This window comes from Drosophila rhopaloa, unplaced genomic scaffold (assembly GCF_018152115.1).
Source record: "Drosophila rhopaloa isolate 14029-0021.01 unplaced genomic scaffold, ASM1815211v1 contig_115, whole genome shotgun sequence".
Taxonomy (NCBI): Eukaryota; Metazoa; Arthropoda; class Insecta; order Diptera; family Drosophilidae; genus Drosophila; species Drosophila rhopaloa.
The window spans coordinates 10,347,058-10,370,913 of NW_025334990.1; the positions used below are offsets into that span (position 1 = coordinate 10,347,058).

Consider the following 23,856-nt stretch of genomic DNA (forward strand, 5'->3'; position numbering starts at 1 on the left):
AGTGTACAGTAGGAAAAGTTGTTATTCCATGTGAAGAATGGGGACAAAATATGCTTCTTAAAATATAAAATATAAAAAAAGTGTATTTATAAGGGTATTTCAAGTTCTTTTTAGTTAGTGCAAACAACTTTTTGGGGTCGAGGTTCAAAATCCGTCGCATTTTTGCGGCTCAACGCAAATATAATAATAAATTTTGCATATTGCCGTGGCTATTATTTTTCATAAATGAAACTGTTGTCAATGGCTGGGCCGCAGTCGCTTCCTCCCGATGTCCTTTAATGGTTATTTTTGTTGTTGTCTATGCTTTTGTTGTTGGTGTTTTTATGCGCATCCTGTTTGCCTTTTTGTCACCGTTTATTGTTTTTCCCGGGTAAGAATATAAGGGGGCTGGGCGCTCGCATTGCGGTCACTTTATTGTTTGCCGGATACGTTCCGCCACATTTCGAAAAGTGCCCCCGAAAACAGTAAAGGATGTCGAAGAAGGAGCGGTAGCATGGCGCGATGGAAACCACGTAATTTGCCGTCTGATGAAGATTTACGACATGAAAGCCGCAAAAATAAACGCCAAATACACGAAGGCCACATAAAGCAATCCACCCCCACCACCCCCCACTCGGCTCCGCCACCCACTGAGACCCATGATGGATGGACAGCCGGCTGAACCTGAACCCTATCCGACTTCCTGGCCGCCATTCTCCCCTCGGTCATTTATGTAAATTTGCTAAGAAAATTAAGCCCGAAATGAAGAGATTTGTCTCGGCTTTATTAGCCAAGATGGAGGAGTATAGGAGGCGGAAGTTCATCTAGGAGCCAGCACAGCATTTTTGGCAGGGAAAATGTCCCTCCAGGGTCCTGTAACTAGAGCAGGATACGTTCGTATACACTGCTTTAAAAATGTAACATTAATTTCAGAAAGAACGAGGGAGTTCAACCTAGATGTGCATGCCTAACCTTCATCAACACTTTAACCTTCAACCCAAAAACAACTAAGGGGATAGGTAATAAGTTTTCAATAAAAACAAATTCATTTGAGTCTGACTATTATATTGTATTTTATAAAATAAATTTCCAGATCAAGGATTTTTTTAATTTTTTTCTTACAATATCTTAAACATTTTAAGGTCTTGAAACTCTTTTCTAAGTGTAAGTATTGTGTGCAATTCATGGGCATTAACAAGCCTTCTTGTATGTGTGCCCCAAATGAGTGGGCGTGGTGCATTCCAGACCCGAAAGAAGGGACAAAACAAGAGGGCCACGAACTGAAACACGGATGCAGCATGTCTCATGTTAGTATCTGTTTTTAATGGCAACTCCATTAGATGAGCAGGATCTGCCGCCCACCCAAGGCCGGATAAGAGCACCCGTCCCGCCCCCTCGGCTTATGAATACTCCTCCGATGCGGCGACTGCTTGTCCAATAAATAATTCATGTCTGCCCAGAAGAGCCGCCCCACAGAATCCCCCACCCCATCTCCCCGTATCGCCCACATCCTAATGCGGATGCAGACAGAGGAAACTGGGCATGTTGAATCGGAAACGTAATGCAATTCACAGGGCCAAATGAAGGGCTTAATGCATGTATTCATGGCCTCGATGTTTACCAGAATCGGGATTACAATTCCCCATTGGGGCCAAAGGATGTCGGCCATGGAACCCTAATGGTGAGCTTAAAATTATTCTATTAACAATTTACAAAGGGATTAGCTAAGGGCAAAGGAAGCTGTAATGTTCGATCTTAATTTAACTAATGAGCTTATAATTTTGCATATAATATAATTAGCTCGGTATATCAGATTAATTTCAAAAATAATCTGACTAAAATCAATCTTTAGATAGAATATGTAATTTTGATATTTTGATAATCGTAAACTATAATGAAAAGTCATTAAAGGAGTTCAATACATAAAGAATCTTTTATAGACTTATAAAAAACCAACTAATTTAAGTATCAAACATCCAATTATTAGAATTTTAATTTCAACAATGATTTTTGGCTTACTACGAATTAATAAAATGCAGATTTAATGAAAAGCAAATGTAGTAATAACTTTTTTGGAAATCTATTTTTATCCTGGGTAAAATAGTGTAATATAATAATACTAGCCTAGAGGCAAAATATGGATTTTGGTTTGGTTGGGTGTGAGCTCGCTGTAGTGACGAGGCCAGCTTTTAATTATCACACGGCAACATGATGGCCTATCTACATTACAGGAGACATAAATCTAAGATTAGCTAGGATTTGGCATTGAGTGGAGTTGAGTGCCGCCCATAAATTCAGTGAGGTGACCCGCAGAACTATTGCAGCTTGAGGAGTACGTGGCCGGCGTGACGTTTGTACAGCACCAGCGACATGTTGACCAAAAAAGGGGCGGCCAGCCAAAAGAGCCGTGTGCCGATTCCTGTGTCCTCGCGATTGAAGATCCCGGAGGCGGCACCGCGACCCGTGTTGCAGAAGGACTCCTCGCAGCAGGAGGTGCAGGCATAGAGTTTGGTCCGCTCGCCAATGATGATGCAGCCGGGCTCACAATTGGCGGCACATCTGCGATCCAAGGACCACATCTTGGGCGAACTGGTGGAGTTCTCCGTGCTGGTGGTGTACGAGAACCGCTTGACCTGGAGTTTTGTGGGCTATGGTTAGTGATTCACCAATTTGAAAGCCCAGTCCACTCACCATGCAGATGAACTCCTCGCCATGGCACTTCTTCATCAGAGCGCTGTCGTTCCTGACCGCCACATCCACGCAGGCCTCGCCATCATCCATCGTGTGGCAGGCGTAGCACCACAGCAGATTGACCCTTTCGATGGCCGCCGCCGTGCGATGGATATGCCCGCTGGTCAGCGAGGTGCTGGATCCGGGTCCGGGCGAGCTGGTGCCCGTGACTGGACATTGGATGGGAGACATTATTGATTTTTCCACGCCAAGGTCGCCGAGCTCCTAGGAGCTAAAGGACTCACCATTATTCACACAGGCAGTGAAAACGATGGACGAACTGGTCAGCAGGAAATAGAGCAGAGTGACAAAGGGCCGTATCATCCTGCTGGCCACCCGATTCGTTGGCTAATCTACCGTGGCCCGAGATTCTCTTGTTTACGTGCTCCACATTCCGCAGACCCCACTGCTCTCCAACTCGCGCTTTAACCCCGAATGTCAGATAAAGTGCCACACAAGCGGAGAACATGCGCAGTGGATACCTATCAACAGTCGAGATACAAACCAGGGTTTTCAAAAATAATACTATATATTCTGTAAAATATTTGGTATTTTTTAAAAAGACATTTTTTGAATTTTTCATCATTGAAATAAATCAGAAGTATGGATCTCAATTATAATTATTTAATTTAACTTAGCATTCAATATTATTGACAACATTTTTTTCTTGCATTTACTAAATAAAAGGCTTAATTATGTAATTTTAATTGCAGTGGCCGATCTACAGAGTTCCCTATTCTGAATGTACTTTTTTGAATATAGCTCTCGGACAAAAACTTCTGAATAGTAATATTATTAACTATTTTAAAGTATAACCGAGGTTGGAGGGTACAAACAAAATATATATTTAAAGGCTGAACCTAAAAAAGTCGTACATAACTGATAACTGATTTTATAGGCAACTTTTTTAAATTACATATATTGAACATAATATATAATAAATTAGAGACCAATTTGTTTTACCGATCAAATCATTTTAATAAAATCTATTACAGCAGATGGCGAGCAACTGGACAGGACAATTTGGCAATCGTAAAAGCGACTGAGGAGATAACTTAGAAACTGAAAACTAGTAGAGTCGCAGGTACTGCAGCGCCTGGCGACTCTGCATCGGATACAGGTCGCCCACGTTGTACATGAGGTCCACCACGTGGGTGGGTCGCAACATGCGCCAGGGCATGAACTTGAGCGTCTTCTTGTCGCAGTGAACATCCTTCTCCACCTCCAGGGGCAGTGGCACCTCGTTGTACAGCATCCGGCCGTCCACACTGCGCTGCAAGGTGCAGGGCAGACCGATCTGGTCCGCCAATCCCTTGAAGAGGATCGCCCGCTCGAATTGGCAGCCACTGCGCACCATGCCCAGCGGGATGAAGTTAGTGTGCAGCACGTGGCGCAGGTCCTGCAAGTGACAGCGGACCGTATTCCGGCAGCACTCCTCCGTCGAGTTGAGGTCCAGAATCTTGAGATTATCGTTCATGACGGCGAACACCGCCTGGGCAATCAGCTTGCTCCGCTGGGCCACGTTTTCGAAGTCAATGGAGCGACGAATCCGCTCGGGATTCTCAACCAAACCGTGGATCTAAGGGGGTTTCCATTGAGATATTTACCAATCTTGCAGATTAGAGAAACCCACCGCTAGAGTCTGATTGAGGGCCTCCAAGTACTGCGGCAAGTAGAGATCTCCGGGTCGCTTGCAGTAGTCCCAGCTCTGATCACCCGGCGAATCCGTGATCGTGTTCAAACACCGCACGGGCACGTCGATCACATCGTTCTCATCAGGCTTGGGACGATCGAAGTTCACCACCAGCACGGCATCCAGTGGCGAACAGTCGTTGCGCAGGATGTCCTGGAAGTTGCGGAAGTCATCGAACTTCCTGCGCGACACATAGAAGTCCTTGCCGGCTGTGATGTCCGTGAAGTTGAGGCAATTGCGGATGGCGAACTTCATCGTGGGGCACTTGGACAGGATGCTCTCGATGGCCGGTCCCCAGGTGGAAACGCAGAAAGCGTGCTTCTGGAACTCCAACAAACTGAGATCGTGAGGAAGTGTTAAACCACTTGTGTACGAGACAACATGCCCTCTCTTACACTTCCAGGATCCCACGATCAATGTAGGCATCTATGAACTCATTGAACCGCGTGGTCTGCAGAATGAAGTTGGTCACTGAGGTCTTGACCAGATTGGACAAGGATTTCAAGGCCCGCTTGATGGAGGAGACTATGTAGTTGGCCAGTAGGGTCTCTCGCACTGGAGCCTCGTCGATCAGAGTGCACAGGCAGCGGAAGATGTTGTTGACCAGGATGGAGTGGGCAAAGGATCGCTAAAACCAGAAGAGTTAAGGATTAGGATATATTCGGCTAATCCCTGGACAATCACCATAAGCAGCTGGGCAATCTGTTCGGTTAGAGAGCTATACTGTCCCAGGATCGTGCGGTATTCCTCGTTCTGCGCCAGACTCTCGATGATCGTCAGCAGCGAGAGGATAAGATCAATGGACAGGGTAGGTTGTCCCTGGGTGATGACGGCTGTGAGAACGGCGGCGATGTCCTGCTCCTGCAGCTTGGCGGCCGTGTCCCGGAAGGCGGCAACCAGCAGACGGGCAATGAGCTCCGCTGCCTGCTCCCGAACCTTAATGGCAACTTCGGGCGACATGAGGATGGTCACCAGCTTACTGATCGCTCCCACATCGTAGGCAGCCACAATGCGACGCAGTGCCTCCGGATACTGGGACATGCGGTGGAGGCCCTGGATCACGAAGGCGGCCGGAGCCGGCTTGTTCTGCATCAGGCAGTTGAGGAACATGTCCGTGATATCGGCCTTGTGCATCCGCGGCAGGAACTGCTCGTACTGAGCCGTCTCCGCGAAGATCGAGATGATAGTGCAGCGCATCTCGAGCGGCATGAGATCCATGTGGCTACGCACCTGCTCCACGACCAGGTCAAAGAGATTCTGCTCGAAGAACAGCTTGGTCATCTTCTCGGAGCGCAGGGCCGTGGCTAGCACCTCGATGATATCGGCGGCCTCCGGTCCGCGGGGATTTTCGCAGAAAGCCTTCACCATTTGCTCCAGCACGAAGAAGCAGCGATGCAGTGGCTCGAAGACACTATCATCACCCGTGTCCGCCAGCAGGGTCTTCAACGTTTTAAGGGCCGCCTTGCGGATCTCCTGGAACTCGTTGGTCACCTCGCAGATAATCCTATCCACCGGAAAGTCCGGCTGGGTGGTGAAGTCCAGCATCTGCTCGGCACTCTGCACCAGCAGCATCCGATGCAGGGCCTCAATCGAGTTGAACACCGTGTCCGGATTCTCGGAGTTGACAAACACCAACTTGAACTTCTCCAGGAACTCGGTGGCCTCCACAATGCCATGAGCCATCTGAGGATCCCTCAGGCACACATTTAGTATGTAAGTCAGGTACTCGATGCAGAAGTCGTCGTTCTCCTTCATGTAGAACCTGCAGGCCAGTTCCAGGATCTGATCCGCCTGCTCTGGTTCAAAGGTGGCCATGTCCACGTTGTCCAGCAGAGCAGTGAGCAGGTACAAAGCAAATCGGCGGATCATCGTGTTCTCGGAGTCGATGAACAGATTCTTCTCCAGGAGCAGCTCCAGCAAGCGATGGGCCCTCAGCTCCAGGACATTCGCATCCTGGCGGCGGGCGAAGTCCGTGATGTGGCTGAAGACGGTCAGCAGGACGCACTCCTCCTTGGAGCTGAGCAGCAGCAGCGCCGTGTCCAGCTTCTTGATCGGCACACTCACCTCGGTGAAGGACTTCTCCTCGGACTTGGTGCGATCCGGATAGGTGGTCTTGGCCTCGTAAACGCGCTTTGAAACGCGCGACATGTTTATGGATCCTCAGGAATTTCTTTTGAGTTTGGCTCTATTAGTAAACACGCCTTTAAATGTACGTAATCATTGTTTAAATGACAATTTTTTAGCAGCTATACACATTTGCTTCATTAAAGAAATATTTCGAACCTACCATTTTTAAAAGCCGATGTTTTAAAAATCCCTATCTTATGTTAATAATATGTAGTTCTTAATTTTTCTACTAAGAAAACAAGTCTAACTTGTAGAATATTGTGCAAGTATACCCAATTTTTTATTTAAACACCAATAGGGCAATTTAAAATGTTCTTTCGAAGTTTCGAGAAGTGGTACAGTCCATACAAAAGGGCTAAAAAGAACTGTTTACAAACTGTCTACTGATTGCGACATCGTATAATTTTCAGTAATCAGTAATAAACAAATAAAGAGCAACTGGATATACCGCTTATCAAAAGATACATTTTCATGTGCTATCTGTTCTTGGCAAACAATTTCATATCTGCCAACTTTATTTTCCTTTCCATTATCGGTATTTTGAAAAAGAAAATTGTGCAGTGCAAACCACCCTTTGCAAAATCCCAATTTCCCTATTAGAAAGCAGAAAGACTATTATTTTTGGGTATAGAGAAATGATATTGTTCAGGGTTGAAAATGTATTGCTATTCTTATAGATAAGCATAGTCTATCTTAATATATATTAAAACATTGCAATTTGAATTTGAGATCTCTCAAAAGAACGACTAAACAAACATTTTGAATATGCTGTGGTATTTTCCAATTTTAAACATTTTCTATAGCAAAGCATATTTTAAAAAAAGGCAAAGTTTGGTAATTGGAAGATACTTAAAAATTATGTAGATCGGGGGTAAAACTCTTTTGGATAATTGTTCAGAACTAATATGAGTTAGCACAAGAACAAAATAAACAAAACATTTTAAATTTGTATTAATATTTCTGTTAAATTTAAAATGGATCGCAGCAATCGATAGGCAAGCGATCTCACTTATCGATCGGCACCCAAAAAATACACTAAAAAATCCGCACGCGTCATTTGAATTTAACAAGCGAACGGGGGTGGAAAGCGGAGAAAGCAATAACGCGACGCTTGTTTGTTTCGCCATAGCTTGGTGCAATTTGAAAATAGTTTTTAACCCGAATTCCTGCATAAACGCGGTTCGAAAATCGGCTGTGGATCAAGATCGCCCTAAAAAGAATATTTAAGTAATGGCCAGACCAAAGGGAAAGGCCAAGCCCAAAACAACGGGCGGCAGGAAGCGAACGGCGGCCACCAAGAAATCCAGTCAAGATGGAGAGAAGGAGAACGAGGATCGGGGCGTGGCGTCCACCTCCACATCCTCCTCCCCTTTTCCGGAGGCCATGTACTCAATAATGCGGCTTGCGGAGCTCAAGGAATCCATGCACAAGCGCTACGTGAAGGAGATGCAGCAACTGTACACAAAGGTAGGTACAGGGTCCTCGTCGTGTGTTTTATCTGGAATTTCCGATTCTAATGCTGTACATCCCGACAGATGGGCCACGACTCATTCCAGCGGGCCTTTGTCAACGTCCTGAAGGCCGTCCTGGAAGCAGAGGAGGGCAATGAGAACGCCACTACGGCACTAAACTTTTGCGCTACCTTCGTGACCACTCCGGATTCGGAGCGCACAGAGCCCATGTTGGGCGAAACCTTCCGTTGGCTTCTCACGGTGAGTGCCTACTGTACTTACTGCTCTACCGAACTGTACCTAATGTAACATTCTGGGTTACACCGCCTTTACAGACCTATTCCAGCAACCCCCACATCCGCTATCGCATATGTTACTTTGTTAATCTCATACTCAAGGAACTGGGGCCCAATGCCGCCTTGGATGACAACCAATGCGATGAAATCCTGGATGGGATGTTGGACCGAGTAAAGGACGTTTCTGCCAGTGTTCGAAAACAGGCCGTGCTGGCCATGCAACGCCTCCAGAATCCAGACAGTCCCAACGACCCCGTCGTCTGCGCCTACCAGTATCATCTGTCTGCCGATCCCTCGCCCAACGTGCGCCAGTGCATCATCACGTGCATGGGCCGTAACTACATCACCATTCCGCACATCCTACAGCGCTTGTGGGACGTGGACGAGAAAGTGCGCCGCCACACGTACGTGAACCTGTGCAACTACCCGGTGCGCTCCTACAAGGTAGCCCAGCGCCTCACCCTGCTGGAGCAGGGACTCAACGACTCCTCGGCCACTGTGCGCAAAACGGTTGTCAACTACATGCTGAAGTCGTGGATCGAGTCGTACCACCAAAACTACATCTCGCTCACAGCCGCTCTCAAGCTGGACTCTAACGAGGAGGAGCTGCTACGCTTCCGCCGCGTAGCTAAGCAAATGCTGAGGGTGATCTTCGAGCAGACGGATCACCAGAAACTAGTGGAACAGCTGCCGTTAAGCGATGACTGCGAGCTACACCGCTGCATTCCCCTCGAATCCCTGACCGTGGAACTGCTAATATACTGGCAGTGTCTCAGCGAGTATCTGGAGACGGAAGCGCCCGAATTGGAGCCAGTGTTGCCGGAACTCAGTGTTTTCTGCAATTATCTGGACAAGTAAGTCGGAAATTTTTTCCTCACCTTAAAAATGTATTTAATGGACTTCGTTTTTTAGATTTTGTCAGTTTCAAAAGCCGGTGATGGACAAGTTCGCCCAAGTAGAGTTTCAGAACATGCTGCTCTCGCTGGTGGAGATTCTGCAGTCTTATGATCTGGGAGACGAGATCGGCCGCGGCAACATGCGCGAGCTGATCTCTTCCCTGCTGAAGGATTGCCTGCTGGACCACAAGATCGTGTGCGTGCTGGTTCGCTGCATTGAGCAACTGATCACCGACCTCAATGATCGGATGCAGTTCTTTATCGAGATCATCTACGAACTGTGCGAGCTAAACAACAAGCAGAACGAGCTGATTCACGACCGCAGTTTGATCAATAAGTTGCTGGACGACTTGGACACGCCGCTGAAGATGAAGATCTCCTCGCTGAAGGTCAAGATCCTTGAAATGGAAGAGCAGGAGGACAATTTTGTGCGCCAGAAGGAGTACATACGGGCGCAGACTGTGAACGATGAGAAAACCGCCGTTACCGAGGAGTACACGGAACTGATTCGCCCGCTGCTGGAGCGGAACGGCGTGCTTGAGATGCCCGCCCGACCGAAGTTGTCCAAGCAGGAACGCGTGCTGAAAGGCCTGTACACCTGCTACTACATGACCGCCTCGCCGCACGTGCACAAGCTGACGCCAAGCCTCTGCCAGCTGTACAAGGACTTCATCTGCCGCTACCTGCCCTCCGCAGAGGTGGACATCTTCGAGTGGGCCATCAAATGCGGCACCACTTACAGCATGTTTTACGAGGCCTACAGCAAAGAGGTGTTCGAGGTGGTGGTGGATCAGTTCTGTAACAACAATATCGTGCGGCTGTGCGAGACTGCGGCCATCTGCATGTTGGAGCTTTTGGATCACTACGGCGTGGACTACTTTAATGATCTGAACCAGACCGGTAGCGCAGTATCGAAGACAAAGCGACGACAGCTTTATACAATGCAAGAAATCTACGACGACGATGATGGCAGCCAATCGCAGAACAACGAGCAGAATACCGACATCATTATGGTGATGGGCCACTACATGGAGCGGGTCCAGAACAAAGGAGTTGGCTTGGCCATCGTTCGCGGGCTTTGCCGCTTAGGGCTCCGCGGTCATTTGGACGATCGCACGGATGTGCTGGAGCAGCTTTTGAAGCGTTACTTCAACCCAAACACCGAGCCCATTATCAGCCAGGTGCTGGGCATGTTCTTCGAAGAGCTGAGACGACTCAACAAGCAGAGCCTCCTGCAGCCATGTTTTCTGCCCACCGTTTGGACCATCATGAACTGCAGCTTTGACTCGCCGCTTAATGGCGTCCAGCCCGAAAACTTGACCAAGTTCTTCCTCGAAATGACAGTGCAGGAGGCCAGCTCGCCCCAAACAAATATACACAACAAAATGGCAATAAGTTTTCTGCAATATATTCAGAACTACTTCACGGAGCGCAAGGAGATGTGCCGCCTACTGGCCAAAGAGCTTACGGCTCTTTCTATAAACGTCCTTAACGGACCAGAAATTAAGGCTGAAATGCTCGAACTGGCGGACAAATTGATAGCTGTAAGTCCTCTTGCTGGATTCACCCAATGAATTTTAGCTTATTTCACTTTTTTTTTTAGAGCGAATTGCCCCCTGGCATGATCAAAAACATTGAGAACTTTAAGCTGGTGGTTAACGGCAGTTTCAATCCGCCTCCCCGACGGAATCCCGTGGAGGGCGAAAGCGATGGGGAGTGTGAAACGTTAACTGTGAGGACTGCAGAATTGGAAACAGCAACGCCCCCACAGACAGAAGCTCCAGCCGCTAATCCCGTAGATTCTGCCAGCGTGCAGACTCCATCTGCTGCCCCAGAAACTCCTGAAAGTGAAACAACCGCAGTGGAAGCCACGCCTACTCCTAAAGCAGCCGAAAAAGCAGCACCAACCCCAGAGCCCATTATAACAACTTATGGCAAAGATAACATTGTCGGGATTCGTTATCTGCGGCGCTCGATGGCCATTAGCCATTCGGATGCAGAGAGCTTATTAGGAACGCAGACGCCCAATCCTGAGGAAAGCACGGAAACTGAGGTGGCCGAGACATCCAAACGCAATTTAAGTCGACCGCAGATGAGGCGACGCCTCGAAATGGCAATGGCCAGGTCTTCCAAAACACCGGAAAAGCAACCCTCTAGTGCGAATGAATCCTCCGATGAGGAGATTTCCGAGAGTCCAACTGTAGCCGAAAAGGTAAGAACTAGGTTTCCCACAACAATGGAAGCTATTAACATTTGTTTTCTGTTTTCAAGTCAAACGATTCCGAGGTAATAGATGCATCGCCCACAGCCGCTTCACCTAGTACCCCTGCTGTTCCGGATGCCAGCCACTTGCGACTTCGTTCGCTGCGCACCAGGAAAGCCGCCGGCACATCCATATCCCAGTCCACTCCCATACCACATAGCAAAGTGAGTACCAGGCGCTTGCGCATGCAGCTCTAGGCACTGCCAAAGGACTCACAAACCATCATGACGCGTACACGCTGTTTAGTTTAAGATCAAAGTTGCAATCCACATTAACAAATCAACAAATGTTTTCAAAACTGAACACAAAATTGTAGTTTCCTTTAAGCTTCTTAGATTTAACGATGCACTTGTCTAGCCTCGCATCCTGGTAAATCCAGTATAAATAGATCAATAATCCTAGTTTGCAATGGGTATGGTATGATTTGATTTTTACAATTTTGTTTTCCTTTTTTTTTTGTATTATCATTAGCGAAAAGTACTTCATCTGGAGACGCCTTTAAGAAACGGAAGAAAAAGAGTGCTAAGACGAACACCGTCCGATCCCAACTCCCGCTCCTTGAGGACCAGTGATTCAACCGCTCTCTCTCCGCCTCGCGACTCTCCGCTGCGGAAGCAGCCATGCCCGGACAACAGGAGCTCCCGGCGGCAGCAGATGACCAAGAACACGAATAGTCCTACGGACAGCACTTCATCAGTTAAGGAAAACCAAGTACCTCCTGTGGTTGTAACTGCACCGGAGTCGGACTCAGAGTCTGAAAGCGAATCTGAATCAGAATCTGAACCAGAACCAAGACGCGCACAGTCCAAAAAGCCGATCAACAAAGCACTAAATGTCATTCGTTCCCTGCCCAGCGCTAGCACCCCCAAAGTGACCACGCGAAACGAAGCACGCGCCCAGCGGATGAGTTCCATGTGCATGACCCGGAAACGAATGTCCCTTGAGATGAATCTCAGTGGCGGCCAGCTGCAAGTGTCCACACCTAAGCGCGTGACGCGGTCTGTGGTCATGAGCATGAGCATAGACGGCAAGCGTACCAGGCGGAAATAGCGTCCACCTGGACTACCCCTCAATTCCAGTTGTGTGTTCTGTGTTCTTTCGTTAGAGTTAAGTTCTGTGGCCGTTTCTCTGTGTAAAATATGTGTAAATTATGTAGTAGTTTCAAGTTTAAATAAATCGTTGAATAATTTAACAGAAATTCGAGTCTGTGTATTTAAAAACCAAAATATATTGAAAGTTTTTTTAATCTGATGGTGTTTAAAATGAAATGTCTAAGAAATAATATGAAAGTGCAAACTTATAACTACTTTCTACGATCAACTCAATAAGTTTAAAAAATAATGCTTTCAATAAGTCATAATCCCAACTCTTCTTTAAGGTAAATATTTCCTTACTCAATATTGTATATAAAAAAGTTTATAATTTATTGAAAATTTCTATAAAGGTATATAAATGTGTATTTTGCTGGTAACTTGCTGGTAACTTGCATGCAGACCAAGCATGCGTGAATAAGTACATGCTGAGATTCGATCGATCCGAATGAAGGAAGCCAATGGCGAGCAGTGATTACGTTAGGTCAGAGTTACTTAATTCCAATGCTTAGCTTACGAATTAGAAACGATAGTTATGAGGTTAAGGCAACGGCGGTCGTTTAAAACAGATCAAGGTGATCAAAAGTAGGTGGCCTTAGAGGAGTATTTAAAGTTTAAGGCCATTCAGTTTGTGGGCCGTGGTGTGAAGATCCCATTCGTGTTGCTGCAGTGCCTCGAAGGATGCCTCCAGGCTGAGACTGAGATTGGACTCGCCGACCAGGTTCTGCAATTTAATGAGCTTGATGGACTTATGGACGTCCCAATTAATAAACTCCAGGGCTCCCAAACAGCGATTGGGCGTACTCTGTGGAATAAACTTAGAATTAGTATGTGGTAAAAACAAAAAATTGGCATGTGACTTATTAGATTTACTTAAGAAGTAATTTCAAAGAAAAAATTCAGTATTAGCCGATCATTTTACTTTTTTGTATTAGATTCTGTTGCTAAATCCGAATCGAAAAAATTTTGTAATTTCAAAAAACGAGTAAAAAAATAATATATTATCGTAATAAAAATATAAAGGTTTGTATCTGCACTTTTATAAGAATTAAATCAAATTCTTAGCAGCAATTGTTAGGTGCTTAATATAAATTTAACTCACATCCTTTCCGAGTACTTTCACCATGATGCGCACTTCATCGGAGTCAACGCCACGTTCGCATCCCCTGGGCTTCTTGTCGGAGAACTCCAGCAAATCCTCGCAGCTCACCGAATTGGAGTCCGCCAGTCGAGCCGCAGTGGCTGCAAAGTATTCGGCTTCAGTTTGCGGCTTGGCAGCAGCACCCCCTGTTTGGCTGCTGCTCGAACTGGTTTCGGCTACAGAGTTCCGATGCATGGCCATGTTGACGGAGGCTCGAACTTTCTTAAACAATGCATTTCCAGCCAACTCATTGTCCGCACTGGAGAAGCGACGACTCACTTCTGGAGCAGGCTCAACCGGAGGCTCCTCATCCTGTTGACTCGCGCTACAGCTGCTGCCTGGCGTGGCCGTCTTCCGGCTGCTCTCAATGTCCAAGTTGCGCAGTTCGTCATCGTTCACATGCAGGCCGGAGATCTGTGTGACCTCGAACTCCGTATCCTTGCCCTTGTTGTAGTGCTCCTTCTGAATGGAGAAGTTGTAGAAGCCATCGGTTACGTCCGGCGACTGCAGGATGCCCTCCTTACTGGAGTCCGCCTCCAGGATGGACTCGAACTGCAGTGAAGCGGTGTCCGTGAGGCCAGCAGCATCCGCAGGAGCCAGTTTGTCTAGGTTCTGGTAGGTGTGACAGGGTTCACTGCCCTCCGCCGGCATGTTTTCGTATTCCCGATCCGAGGGTCGCGATGGGCGACGCATACTGTTTGGCCGGACAGCGTCTACCACTTCGATTGCTCTACTTGTCTGCTGTTGATTATGAGAGGAAAACTCCGGAGTTTTCCCAGCGTCCTCCCCAAAATCTGTCAGCTTGCTAAGGGTGCGCTGCAACCCGTTGGCCGGGATGATCAGAGGATACTTGCGCACATGGCGCTTGGTGCTGGTCTTCACCTGCTTTTTGCCCTCGCGCGGCGGTAGGGGAATGGGATTGGGCGACTCCGGCTCAGGCAACTGCTCCGGCTGCTGTGGCGCCTCCGGGAACTTGTAGCTGGCGTGGGTCATGTAGCTGGGACTCTCGCAGGCCTCCAGCGAATTGGAGTTCTCGTCGTTGTGGCGACTCAATCCGACGGCCAGTTCCGCCTTGCGCACCCGCTGGGCGGCTCCCCGAGTGGGCAACGTCATCGGGCGCTGCGACTTGTGAAGGCTTTGCAGGTCGAACTCGTCGGTGTCCAGGTGGCGGAGCAATGTGGCCGCCGGACTGGCACCGATGTCCAGCAGGGCCTTGCGTTCGATCAGGCTGTTGTAGGCCTCCAGTCCCTCCTTGCCGATCAGCGACTGTGGGACGGGGTAGGAATAAAATGAATGGAAATGAAATTGTACAAAATGAAAATGTTGGGGTACAAAATAATAATAATAAATAAAATGGTGCCAGGAATTAACATGACTATTAATTTAATCGATCTTAAAAACCAGGCCCCAAATTCAAATTCAGAATTAGTTTGTCTTTATTAAATCCCTTTAAATATGCACAACATTTTCTTTGTTTTTGATTACCAATTACTTGTTCGGTTCTTAGAATGCAAACTCTTCGCTTTTCTTTAAATAGTTGTTGCTTAGTTGAATTTAGTTTAGTTTTTAGGGTTTCTTGTATAATACTCGAGTAAATTTTGGTTTTCATTTAGTTTAATGTTCTCTGGGTTGAAACGCTTCAAACGCATAGTTTAGAATATCATGTTCCGTAATGCTTACATTACCGCATACGCCTTTATACTTGTATACATATAATTAGGTTGATTTAGATTTAAGTAGGTGTATATATAATCTGTATATCATATTTTTCAATTTGAGTTTATCCATAAATGCATAGAATGCGAAAATCTTTTAGTAAGTATAATCCATATAATATATTCTTAGTGAGGTTATCAAAAATGTTCGACACTTTGCAGCCGTCGGCAATTCAATTAAAGTTAAATTTTAGTTTTGCTTTCGGTTTCGTTTTGCTTAGTAGGCCAATACTTAACTCTTCAATCTCCAATCTTACAGATACTTAAGGGTTCGACACTCTAGTTGAAGTGAGCTTAAATGCTTCTCTTGGTTTCGGTATCGTTTAACTCGTTTGGTTTCGTTTTTGTTTTTGGTTTCGCTTTAGCTTTGGTTTCATAAAAAATGCAAGCGTCAGGATATGGCACATAATCCGTACGGGATTCTTGCTCCGACGAATGTCTTTTGATGTGGACAAGTTCTGAAGATTGTCAACAGTTTTGTGTGGATGTCTGTCTGTCTGGTTGTTTTCCTGTGTCTGTGTGTGACTTATAATTACCGACGTGAGCTCTAAAGTTTCAGTTCCCACTGGCAATAGGTAATACCCTGTCTAATTGGAGTCCCCTCAATAAGTGTGAGTGTTTGTGTTTGTCGTGTGCCTTGAAATACTGTTTCCGACAACCAAGCTCTTGTTGGGTTTTGTTTAAAAAATTTATTGAACATTTTCTATTCCGTTTGGAAGCCATTATCTTTGTAATATATGTTTGTTGTAGTGAAAAGTTGAAGAAACGTTTTGTATATTGACTTTAGGCTACTGAATAGAGTATTTTTTGTTGTTTGAGAGATGTAGAGAAAATTTCATTCCAATTCCCTTTTTTTGATTTCGATTAAATTTGATGGAATAAGGTTTTTAATTTAAATTCATAACTCTGATTTGATTACATTCGTCATAAAAAGTACGTATGTTTACCTATTCCGGCAATTTTAGTCGAATAAGAAAAAGGAAAAGTAGAGTTGAGCTGATGACAATGAGCAGTTGATGAAATGATGCAATGATTTGGAAGCTGTGCAGCTGATCTGCACATCATTATTATCTGTTCTGAGAGGTCTTCGGTGTTTTCCTATAAGGCACACTCTCATCTCGCTTCAAAAAATTCAAATCCAAAAAATATATTATCTATTCGCTGTAAATACTTCTTCAATTTACTCTTCGACGCCAACCCTCCTCGCTTCTCCCTCACACACAGACAGTAGCACAAACACAACACCGCCCAGCTATCCGGATCCAATTCCCATCTGCCCCTCGCCTCTAATCGGACAACACATTGCCGAACAGTAAATTGAGAACGTATTTCAGCATTTTCCTTAGTTATGGAGCCGGGCTAGGCGGAATTCGAGGCGCCACGAACTCGCGGCGGAACTGGAACTCATCCCCACTCTCGGTGCTGGATGAGGAGGAGCTATCACTGGATCTCCTGGTGGCCACTGCTCCTGCGCCCGCTGAACTGATAATCGTGGCTGTGGATAGCGGCTGCTGCTGGTGCTGTTGCATCTGTCGCCAGTGCATCTCGTGCTGCTTTACCGCCGATGCGTGTATCTTCTCCGGCCAATGGAACTCCGTGGGTCGCTGTGGCTTTGCCATCTTGTTAGTGGGAGCCAGAAGAGAGCCCACCGAAAGCTGGCGCTGCTTCAACTCTTCCGGCGAACTTCCCACGAAATTGGTGGACGTGGGACTCTTTCCCGTGAGTCGACTAATGTCGAATTCATGGAGCGCAGCTCCACCACTCATTGGTCGTTGTATTGGGGGACCGGTAGCTGTCCTGTAGGTGGCTTGGACTGCCGACGAGGCAGCCGAAGAGGATCCCGAGCCGGATCCGGGCAAATCAGCTCCATTCAAAAGATAACTGGGCTTTTGACACGAGCTCAGATAACTCGCATGTGCCATATTGTAATTGTTGCCTGGGCCACGTCCACCAAAATCGTAAATGCGCTCGTCGTACTGGAACTGCTCGTAGCCACCGCCCATCATGCCAGTTCCTCCCCTGTGGAAACTGCGCCGTTGACCTCCAAAATTGTAGTGGGGCGCCGATTTGATGCTCGAATTGGAGCCGTAGATTTGACGAGGGGATATAATGGCCTCTCGCTCGTCATGGCAGGCTGACTGCACCTGGCGATTCATGCCGGCCCGACGACGTCTCCCCAAAGAGGAATTCGAGCTGGCCGCCACTCTGGCCCGAATGTCGCACTCGGAGCGGGCCAAACTGGGCTTGACAGGCTCCTCGCCGCTGGAGGAACTCGAATCCAGGGTCATGGGATTGTAGCTCAACCTCCTTAGAGTGCGTGCTCTGATGGAGCGGGGTTTATACGAGGCGGAGCGACGTGGCAAAGGCGGCTGATGCTCCAGCCTCACCTGCCGCTGGATAACACCCCTTTCCCGCTGCGGCGGCTCCGAGAGAACCGGTGAAATGGGATGGAAACTCTCGTTGAAGGATGTCGAGCGCTGACGATATCCCTTTGATCCCATGTAAACGGACCCACTGCTGGCATTTAATCCCGCTCCAGACTTGATGGGCGAGGCGCTGGCAAGCATCTGCTTGGTCGCCCCATTTCCAAAGCGCTCGTACCCGAGCTCATCCTTTAGACTGGCATAACCACCTGACATGACCACTGGAGGAGCGCTGAACAGGGCCTCGCCCTTGAGCGGGAAATGAAAGCTCTCCTGGGGACTGTAGCTGGACTTCTGGCTGCTGCGTCGCGAAAGCGAAATGTTGGTGTCCCGCGATGCGAATCCCGTGTCCGGAGTGCTCGAGCGCTTGTCCTCCATAGGCTTGGGATCCACCGGAGCAGCGGCGCTCAGCTGGGCCTGGTTGTGCATGTACTGCAGATGCTTGTCCAGGTGACTGGTGGCCGCATTGAAATCGAACATGGTCTGTACACCATTGCTGTAGCTGTAGACCGCCGACTTGAGGCTGCCGGTGGCACTACTGATCCCATCGTCCAGACTGACCAGCTGCGGCAGCTGGTCGTTGAGGATCGTATCATTGGAGTCGCTCTTGTCCAATTCCGTGTACGTGTGCATGAAGTCCAGGTTGAGCGCTTTGAGTGTGTTCTCTATGTCCATAATGTTGTCGTCGATGCTTTTTGGCGGCTGATCCGCCGCCCGCTCTCGCTCCAGATTCAACGGCCTGCTGAGGATCTCACGCGACTTTTGGAACAGGAAGTCGGAGCTCTCCTTGTCGAAGATGGGCACGCGTAGATCAGTGCTGTTTTTGATCTCGCTCAGAGAGCGGAAACGCTGCTCGGATCGATGGAGGAGCAAAACGAGAAAACAACAAAAAAAAAAAATGCCAAACGCAAACACAAAAGGGGAAATGAAAGGGCAACGATGTGGGTGGTGGAAAAAGAGCAGAGTGTAGATAAAACTCAAGGATTAGAATCTATTTCAGAGCCAGAGATCGATGGCGTAGCGCTACTGGGAAATTTAACTGATCTACCCTCTCAAGTTGCTCACCTGTATGTCCGGAATGCTTTGCAGCTCCTCGGTGAAGTTTTTCTTTTTGGAAAAAGGCGAGGCGTTGCCATGGGTGGGAGTGTGGCCGGAACCGCTGGCACCCAGACCACCGGACTTGTCACCACCACCATTGTTACTCAAATGCGGAAACCTGAAGCTGAATTTGCGCTTGGGGCTGTGGATGGCGGGTGTCTGATCAGAGACCAGATCAATCATCGATCTAATAAGGAAAACGATTTAGGTCAACGTATACTCTACAGGTCCGCGACTCTCTCTTTACCTGGCACTAATCTCGTTGGCGATCAAGATGGCATGGTCCAGCATCTTCTCGTCTTTTACAGAAATGGGCTTTAAAGTCCCCGTCGACTTCTTTTTTGAGAGCGTTGGCAGAAGTCCATGGCCATGCTTGTTGCCATTGGTGTCACCACTCTTTCGGCCCAGCTTGGCAGACATTTCCGCAAACTCGTTCTTGCTGTTCACATGATCAAACCCCGGCGATTTGGGGTGGCTGCCGGAAGCCCCTCTAAACGATCCAATCATTGAGTTAATCTCGTCCAGCAGCGAAGGCCCAAAGTCCAGCTTATCGGCCATGATCTCGTCATCTGATATCTCGTGATATTCGTGAGGATCATCCACAATGCTTCGAGAAGTGGGGCGCCAGCTCGCCTCACCCGAATGAATACTCTTTCCATCCACGCCGTAGTTATTGTTCTGCATCCCAAACTCCATCTCATTATCTCCCCGGTTGAGAAAAAAAGGGTTGGTTGACCCGCTGGCGAAGTCGAATGAGCTCTGGCCGTTCGTGGCTATCAGCTTGGGAGTGTGCTCGGCAGATGGAATGAATGTGGGGTTCATAGAGGTGCCCATGGCGCCTTCGCTGCTGGCACCCTCTGGGAAATATCCACTGGCCGTCTGCAGCGAGTCCGGACTCGTGGGCGTCGGCGGCAGTAGAAGAGGTGTTTGCTCAATGTCCTCCGAGGGTTTGTAGGGCGTTACTATTTGCTTGGGCACGTGATTGTACTAAGGAACAGAAATTAGCGATTGGAATAAATTCGACAAGATTGAACTTACATTCTGCGAACTTCCCAGAAAGGCGATATCACCAAAGGTGGCTCCGTCGATTCCGACGTGGCCGGTGTGCTTAAAATCGTTCTGTGGCTTCGAAATCATCTCAGTACGAAGTTTGCGCTTGCTGATCCTGTGGTCACTTACCCGACTAAATGAATCGCGACTGGAGCTGGGCAGGCCCTCGAGGAAGGCCACCGTGTTGGAGGGGTTGAAGTAGCCCGTCTTGCCAGTGCTCAGCACTCCTTTCCAAAAGGGCGTGCCCGTGTTGCGGTCGAGAACACTTATAATATCGCCCTGGCGATACAGGAGATGGTCTTTCTTGGGCTCTGCACAATTCACCACCGCCTTTAACTGCTCCGGCTTCATATCTGGCAGCTGGTCGTAGATCTCACCGAAACGCGGTCGCTTGGCAGCATCATCCTGCCAGCACTTCATCATGAGCGTGTAATACTCGCTGGGACAGCAGTCGGGCTGCTCCAGTCGCTGGTAGTTGGGTGAATCGATGGCCTCGAGGATCTGCAGGCCGGTCAGTGCCGCCCAGGGCTGGAAGCCATACGAGAACATTTCCCACAGGCAGACCCCAAAGGCCCACACATCGGAGGCGTTAGTGAAGCGCAGATAGTTGATGCACTCGGGCGCACACCACGCGATCGGCAGCTTTAAGTTCACATTGAAGTTGGTCTTGTAGTAGTCCTTGCCCACGCCCAGCGCACGGGACAGTCCGAAGTCGGAGATCTTGACCTTGTCCTTGCTGAACACTAGGATATTCCGTGCCGCCAGGTCTCTGTGGATGAGGCGCTTCTGCTCCAGGTATCGCATTCCATTGCAGATCTGCAGGGCGAATTCACAGAGCGTGGGGATTGTGAGAAAGCTGACGCGCAGCCCCGAGTCCTTGAGGCACTCTAGCAGCGAGCGCAGATGAGCCAGCTCGGTGACCAGCATGAGCGAGTCTGTGGCCAGAACGACGCCGTACAGCCGTACAATATTCTCGTGCTCAATGGAATGCATAATGGCCGCCTCCTTGAGGAATTCCATGGGATTCGACTGCATGCGCTCCCGGCAAAGGCATTTGATGGCAACTTGGATCTGTGGGAAAGGGATTAGATTACTTTTGAGGCTGGTAAAAACGGCTACTAAAAATCTTACTCTCTCGCTACCATTGGACCAGACACCCTGCTGGACGATTCCAAACTCGCCAGTGCCCAGCTGCTTGTTCACACTGATGGAGTCCGCCGGAATGATGTGCTTGTTGTTGGGCACTTTGCCCGGCGAACTGGCTCCGTTCTTGGCGGCCAGCGAGGAGCAGGCGGAGGCACCACTGCCATCGAGCGCCACTTGACCTCCGCCGCCGGGCACTTCCTCCCGCTTTACCATTGTCCCGGGCGCCTGCAGCAGACGCTTGATCTTGCTGAGGTAGCTGTGGGGGAAGTGCTTCTCGTAAAACTTTCGCAGCCTCCGGATTTCCGGGCGCGAGAGCCCAATGAAACGTAAATCCTCGTCCGCCGCATACTTGAACTGGGCCGCGTTCGTTATTTTCAATTCGTTTCTGCGGGGGAGCATAAAGTGAGGCGGGTTAGTTGGGTGAGCTGGGTTGGGGGAGCTGCTTCCGCTTTTTGGGTCACTCACTTGACGGCATTGTAGTACTGCTGCAGTTCGGACTCAGTGAGGAATTCGTATAAATCAATTTGTGGATACTCTGGAAACGGTGAATGTACAAAAATAAACACATTAAGATCTTGGGTACATATTATAGATACTATATAAGCGACCGCACAAAAACAAATCTCGGGGGCCCTTATCTTTTATGTGGAGAGCGAAAAGAGGGGAATACCCTAGGCAATAAATAACTTCTTTAACGATCGATCCGCCGACGCAGATGGTTTTTTGAATATGATAAAATAAAACATACACATCTCTTGCATACCCAAAAGTTCCGCTCCCCCACCCCTTCACACATACACACACACTCAGATACGCAGGAGTACGTGAGCACATTGACACAGAATTCCGCTTGCCTTGTTTCATACCGCTTAAACGAGGAGTGAAAAGGGTATACTGTATTGGCGGAATAGGTATGAGGAAGAAATACTTTATCTAGAATCAACAACTAGCATTGATCTATCCTTATTCGCCCAAATAAAGTTCGTAATGAGTATTAAATCTTGGGTATTGATGCCCACTTATCGTAATGTTTGGCCTTGGCACTAACATTTTTATCAGTACAAAAGTAGATATATAGACGATTAGATTGTAATGAAACAAAAATATAAATCCAGAAAACGTTTATATAGATTATATCTTACGGGATATATATATTATATTTCCAGAATACTCTTAACTTTAAGTAAAAACTTGAAATCCTCTGAATTTGATTCAAATGAGGTCTAAAACTCTATTAATCCTTTATCTCGAATCTCAACATCTCAAAAGACTTATTAATTATTCTTTGTAACAAATTAGTGGATATTTTATAGTCGGGTCACTTCACTATAGGAATTAATCTTGTTAGCAATAGGGAAAATTGAATTAATTTTTTTGTTTTATTTTGCATATTTTAAATTTTTATGAATATCCTCGTTTTTGAAGGTAATCCCGCTCCTTAAGATATACTTCCTTTAATTTTATCGAAATAGAAGGTACCTGATAGTCGGTTCACTACACTATATCGTTCTTTCTTGATGTTGCTGCACCCGCATTTGTCATCCGGCTGCAAGGGGCCATTGTTTGTCCTCTCCGGAGTTGACACAGTGGGTGGGCGAGGGGGAGGAGATGGAAGGGGAATTTGGAGTGGGGGGGGTGCGGATGGAACTTGAGCAACAAATGCATGTACACAGATTGCGGGGCTGATAATGTCCCGGGATTGGCGATTACTGAGTCATAGCTCTGGGGCCCCCGATCTATATATTTTCCGGCTCCGCCCCGTTTGGGTGGATCCCGGACGTACTTTCCCACAGGACTTCGCTTGTCCTTGAATATGCAAAATAAAATCGATCGGCCAATACATACACGCACACACACATTCACACACACGCAGGCGGAAGCTTATCGCAACTACGTAGCAGGAAAAGTCTTTTTCTAGACCTATTTCTTTGACTTTTCACCTGTCATCGGCAAGTTCATCGAATTGGCCGCACAATAAGATTATTTTTCACCTTTTAACTGCTGTTTTTCTGTCAAACTTACCCATTTTACTCTCGCGTGTGCGTCTGCATTGTTTTTTGTTTTTTTGCTGCAATTAGTATGACCGTCGCGCGGAGTCGGTTGAATTACCAAGAGCTAGTGTTGAAAAATGGGTGCAACGGTTGGGGAGAATTCAAATTTTCCGTTACTATTTAATTTATTTTTTTATACCATGAATATATATATGATTATTGGAATTTCCGAACTCTTTACACAACTAAAAATAAAAATGTATGGCAGAACTTTAATTTTATTAACAATGAATTAAACGTTTAAACTAACAAATATATCAAAAGCTGTCCAATGCTGGACATTTAAAAATTGAAAAGTAATATTTTCTGCACCAAAAAACAACATTGATAAGAACACACAGCCACTATCAAATTGGTTGACCCCTACAACATCCTATTTTCATATTGTTGCTATGAATCATGAAGTTTTTTGAGAAATCGTTTTTTTAATGCATTTAAAAATAATAAATGTCCACTTTTTTTGGAGTTTACAAAAATGTTTAAATAAAAAAAAGCAGGATATGCTATAGTTTATATATCGTTGCCGCTATTACAAATAAATATATATATCTATAATATTTCATAAACAACATAGAAGTTAACAACATAGAAGTTATGTTGATATTCCAATAATATGCTCAATCGTTCCTAAGGAGCTATATAAAATAATCATTTGATTTTTAAAATATTTAATTTTTATATTAGTTATATTTTCCGAATATTTTTC

At 47.0% G+C, this 23,856-nt stretch overlaps 4 protein-coding genes across 5 annotated transcripts; 1 reads left to right on the plus strand and 3 right to left on the minus strand.

Moving 5' to 3' along the window:
• Positions 1 to 1,128: 1,128 nt before the first annotated feature.
• LOC108048616 lies at positions 1,129 to 3,126 on the minus strand. The gene is made up of 3 exons (XM_017129388.2): positions 2,955 to 3,126; positions 2,671 to 2,879; positions 1,129 to 2,612 (listed from the first exon to the last, which is right to left on the minus strand). Exons 1-3 carry the CDS (start codon positions 3,031 to 3,033, stop codon positions 2,295 to 2,297), a joined length of 606 nt encoding a protein of 201 aa, XP_016984877.1. The 5' UTR covers positions 3,034 to 3,126; the 3' UTR covers positions 1,129 to 2,294.
• A 533-nt stretch (positions 3,127 to 3,659) lies between these two features.
• Positions 3,660 to 6,924, minus strand: LOC108048664. The gene is made up of 5 exons (XM_017129475.2): positions 6,690 to 6,924; positions 5,087 to 6,603; positions 4,798 to 5,030; positions 4,343 to 4,739; positions 3,660 to 4,288 (listed from the first exon to the last, which is right to left on the minus strand). Exons 2-5 carry the CDS (start codon positions 6,548 to 6,550, stop codon positions 3,779 to 3,781), a joined length of 2,604 nt encoding a protein of 867 aa, XP_016984964.1. The 5' UTR covers positions 6,551 to 6,603; positions 6,690 to 6,924; the 3' UTR covers positions 3,660 to 3,778.
• A 640-nt stretch (positions 6,925 to 7,564) lies between these two features.
• LOC108048626 (condensin complex subunit 3) lies at positions 7,565 to 12,633 on the plus strand. The gene is made up of 7 exons (XM_017129400.2): positions 7,565 to 7,996; positions 8,065 to 8,241; positions 8,316 to 9,130; positions 9,189 to 10,716; positions 10,776 to 11,384; positions 11,444 to 11,599; positions 11,907 to 12,633. The coding sequence occupies exons 1-7, from the start codon at positions 7,760 to 7,762 to the stop codon at positions 12,483 to 12,485; spliced, it is 4,101 nt and encodes a 1,366-aa protein (XP_016984889.1). The 5' UTR covers positions 7,565 to 7,759; the 3' UTR covers positions 12,486 to 12,633.
• A 205-nt stretch (positions 12,634 to 12,838) lies between these two features.
• LOC108048625 (activated Cdc42 kinase-like) lies at positions 12,839 to 23,205 on the minus strand. 2 transcript variants are annotated; one of them, XM_017129399.1, is made up of 8 exons: positions 23,122 to 23,205; positions 21,565 to 21,634; positions 21,085 to 21,484; positions 19,942 to 21,024; positions 19,151 to 19,890; positions 18,871 to 19,090; positions 13,629 to 14,933; positions 12,839 to 13,331 (listed from the first exon to the last, which is right to left on the minus strand). In XM_017129399.1, the coding sequence occupies exons 1-8, from the start codon at positions 23,123 to 23,125 to the stop codon at positions 13,134 to 13,136; spliced, it is 4,020 nt and encodes a 1,339-aa protein (XP_016984888.1). In that variant the 5' UTR covers positions 23,126 to 23,205; the 3' UTR covers positions 12,839 to 13,133. The 2 variants fall into 2 exon arrangements, with proteins under 2 accessions (XP_016984888.1, XP_016984887.1); XM_017129398.2 differs by lacking the exon at positions 12,839 to 13,331 and having other exon boundaries at positions 14,902 to 18,654.
• Positions 23,206 to 23,856: the final 651 nt, after the last annotated feature.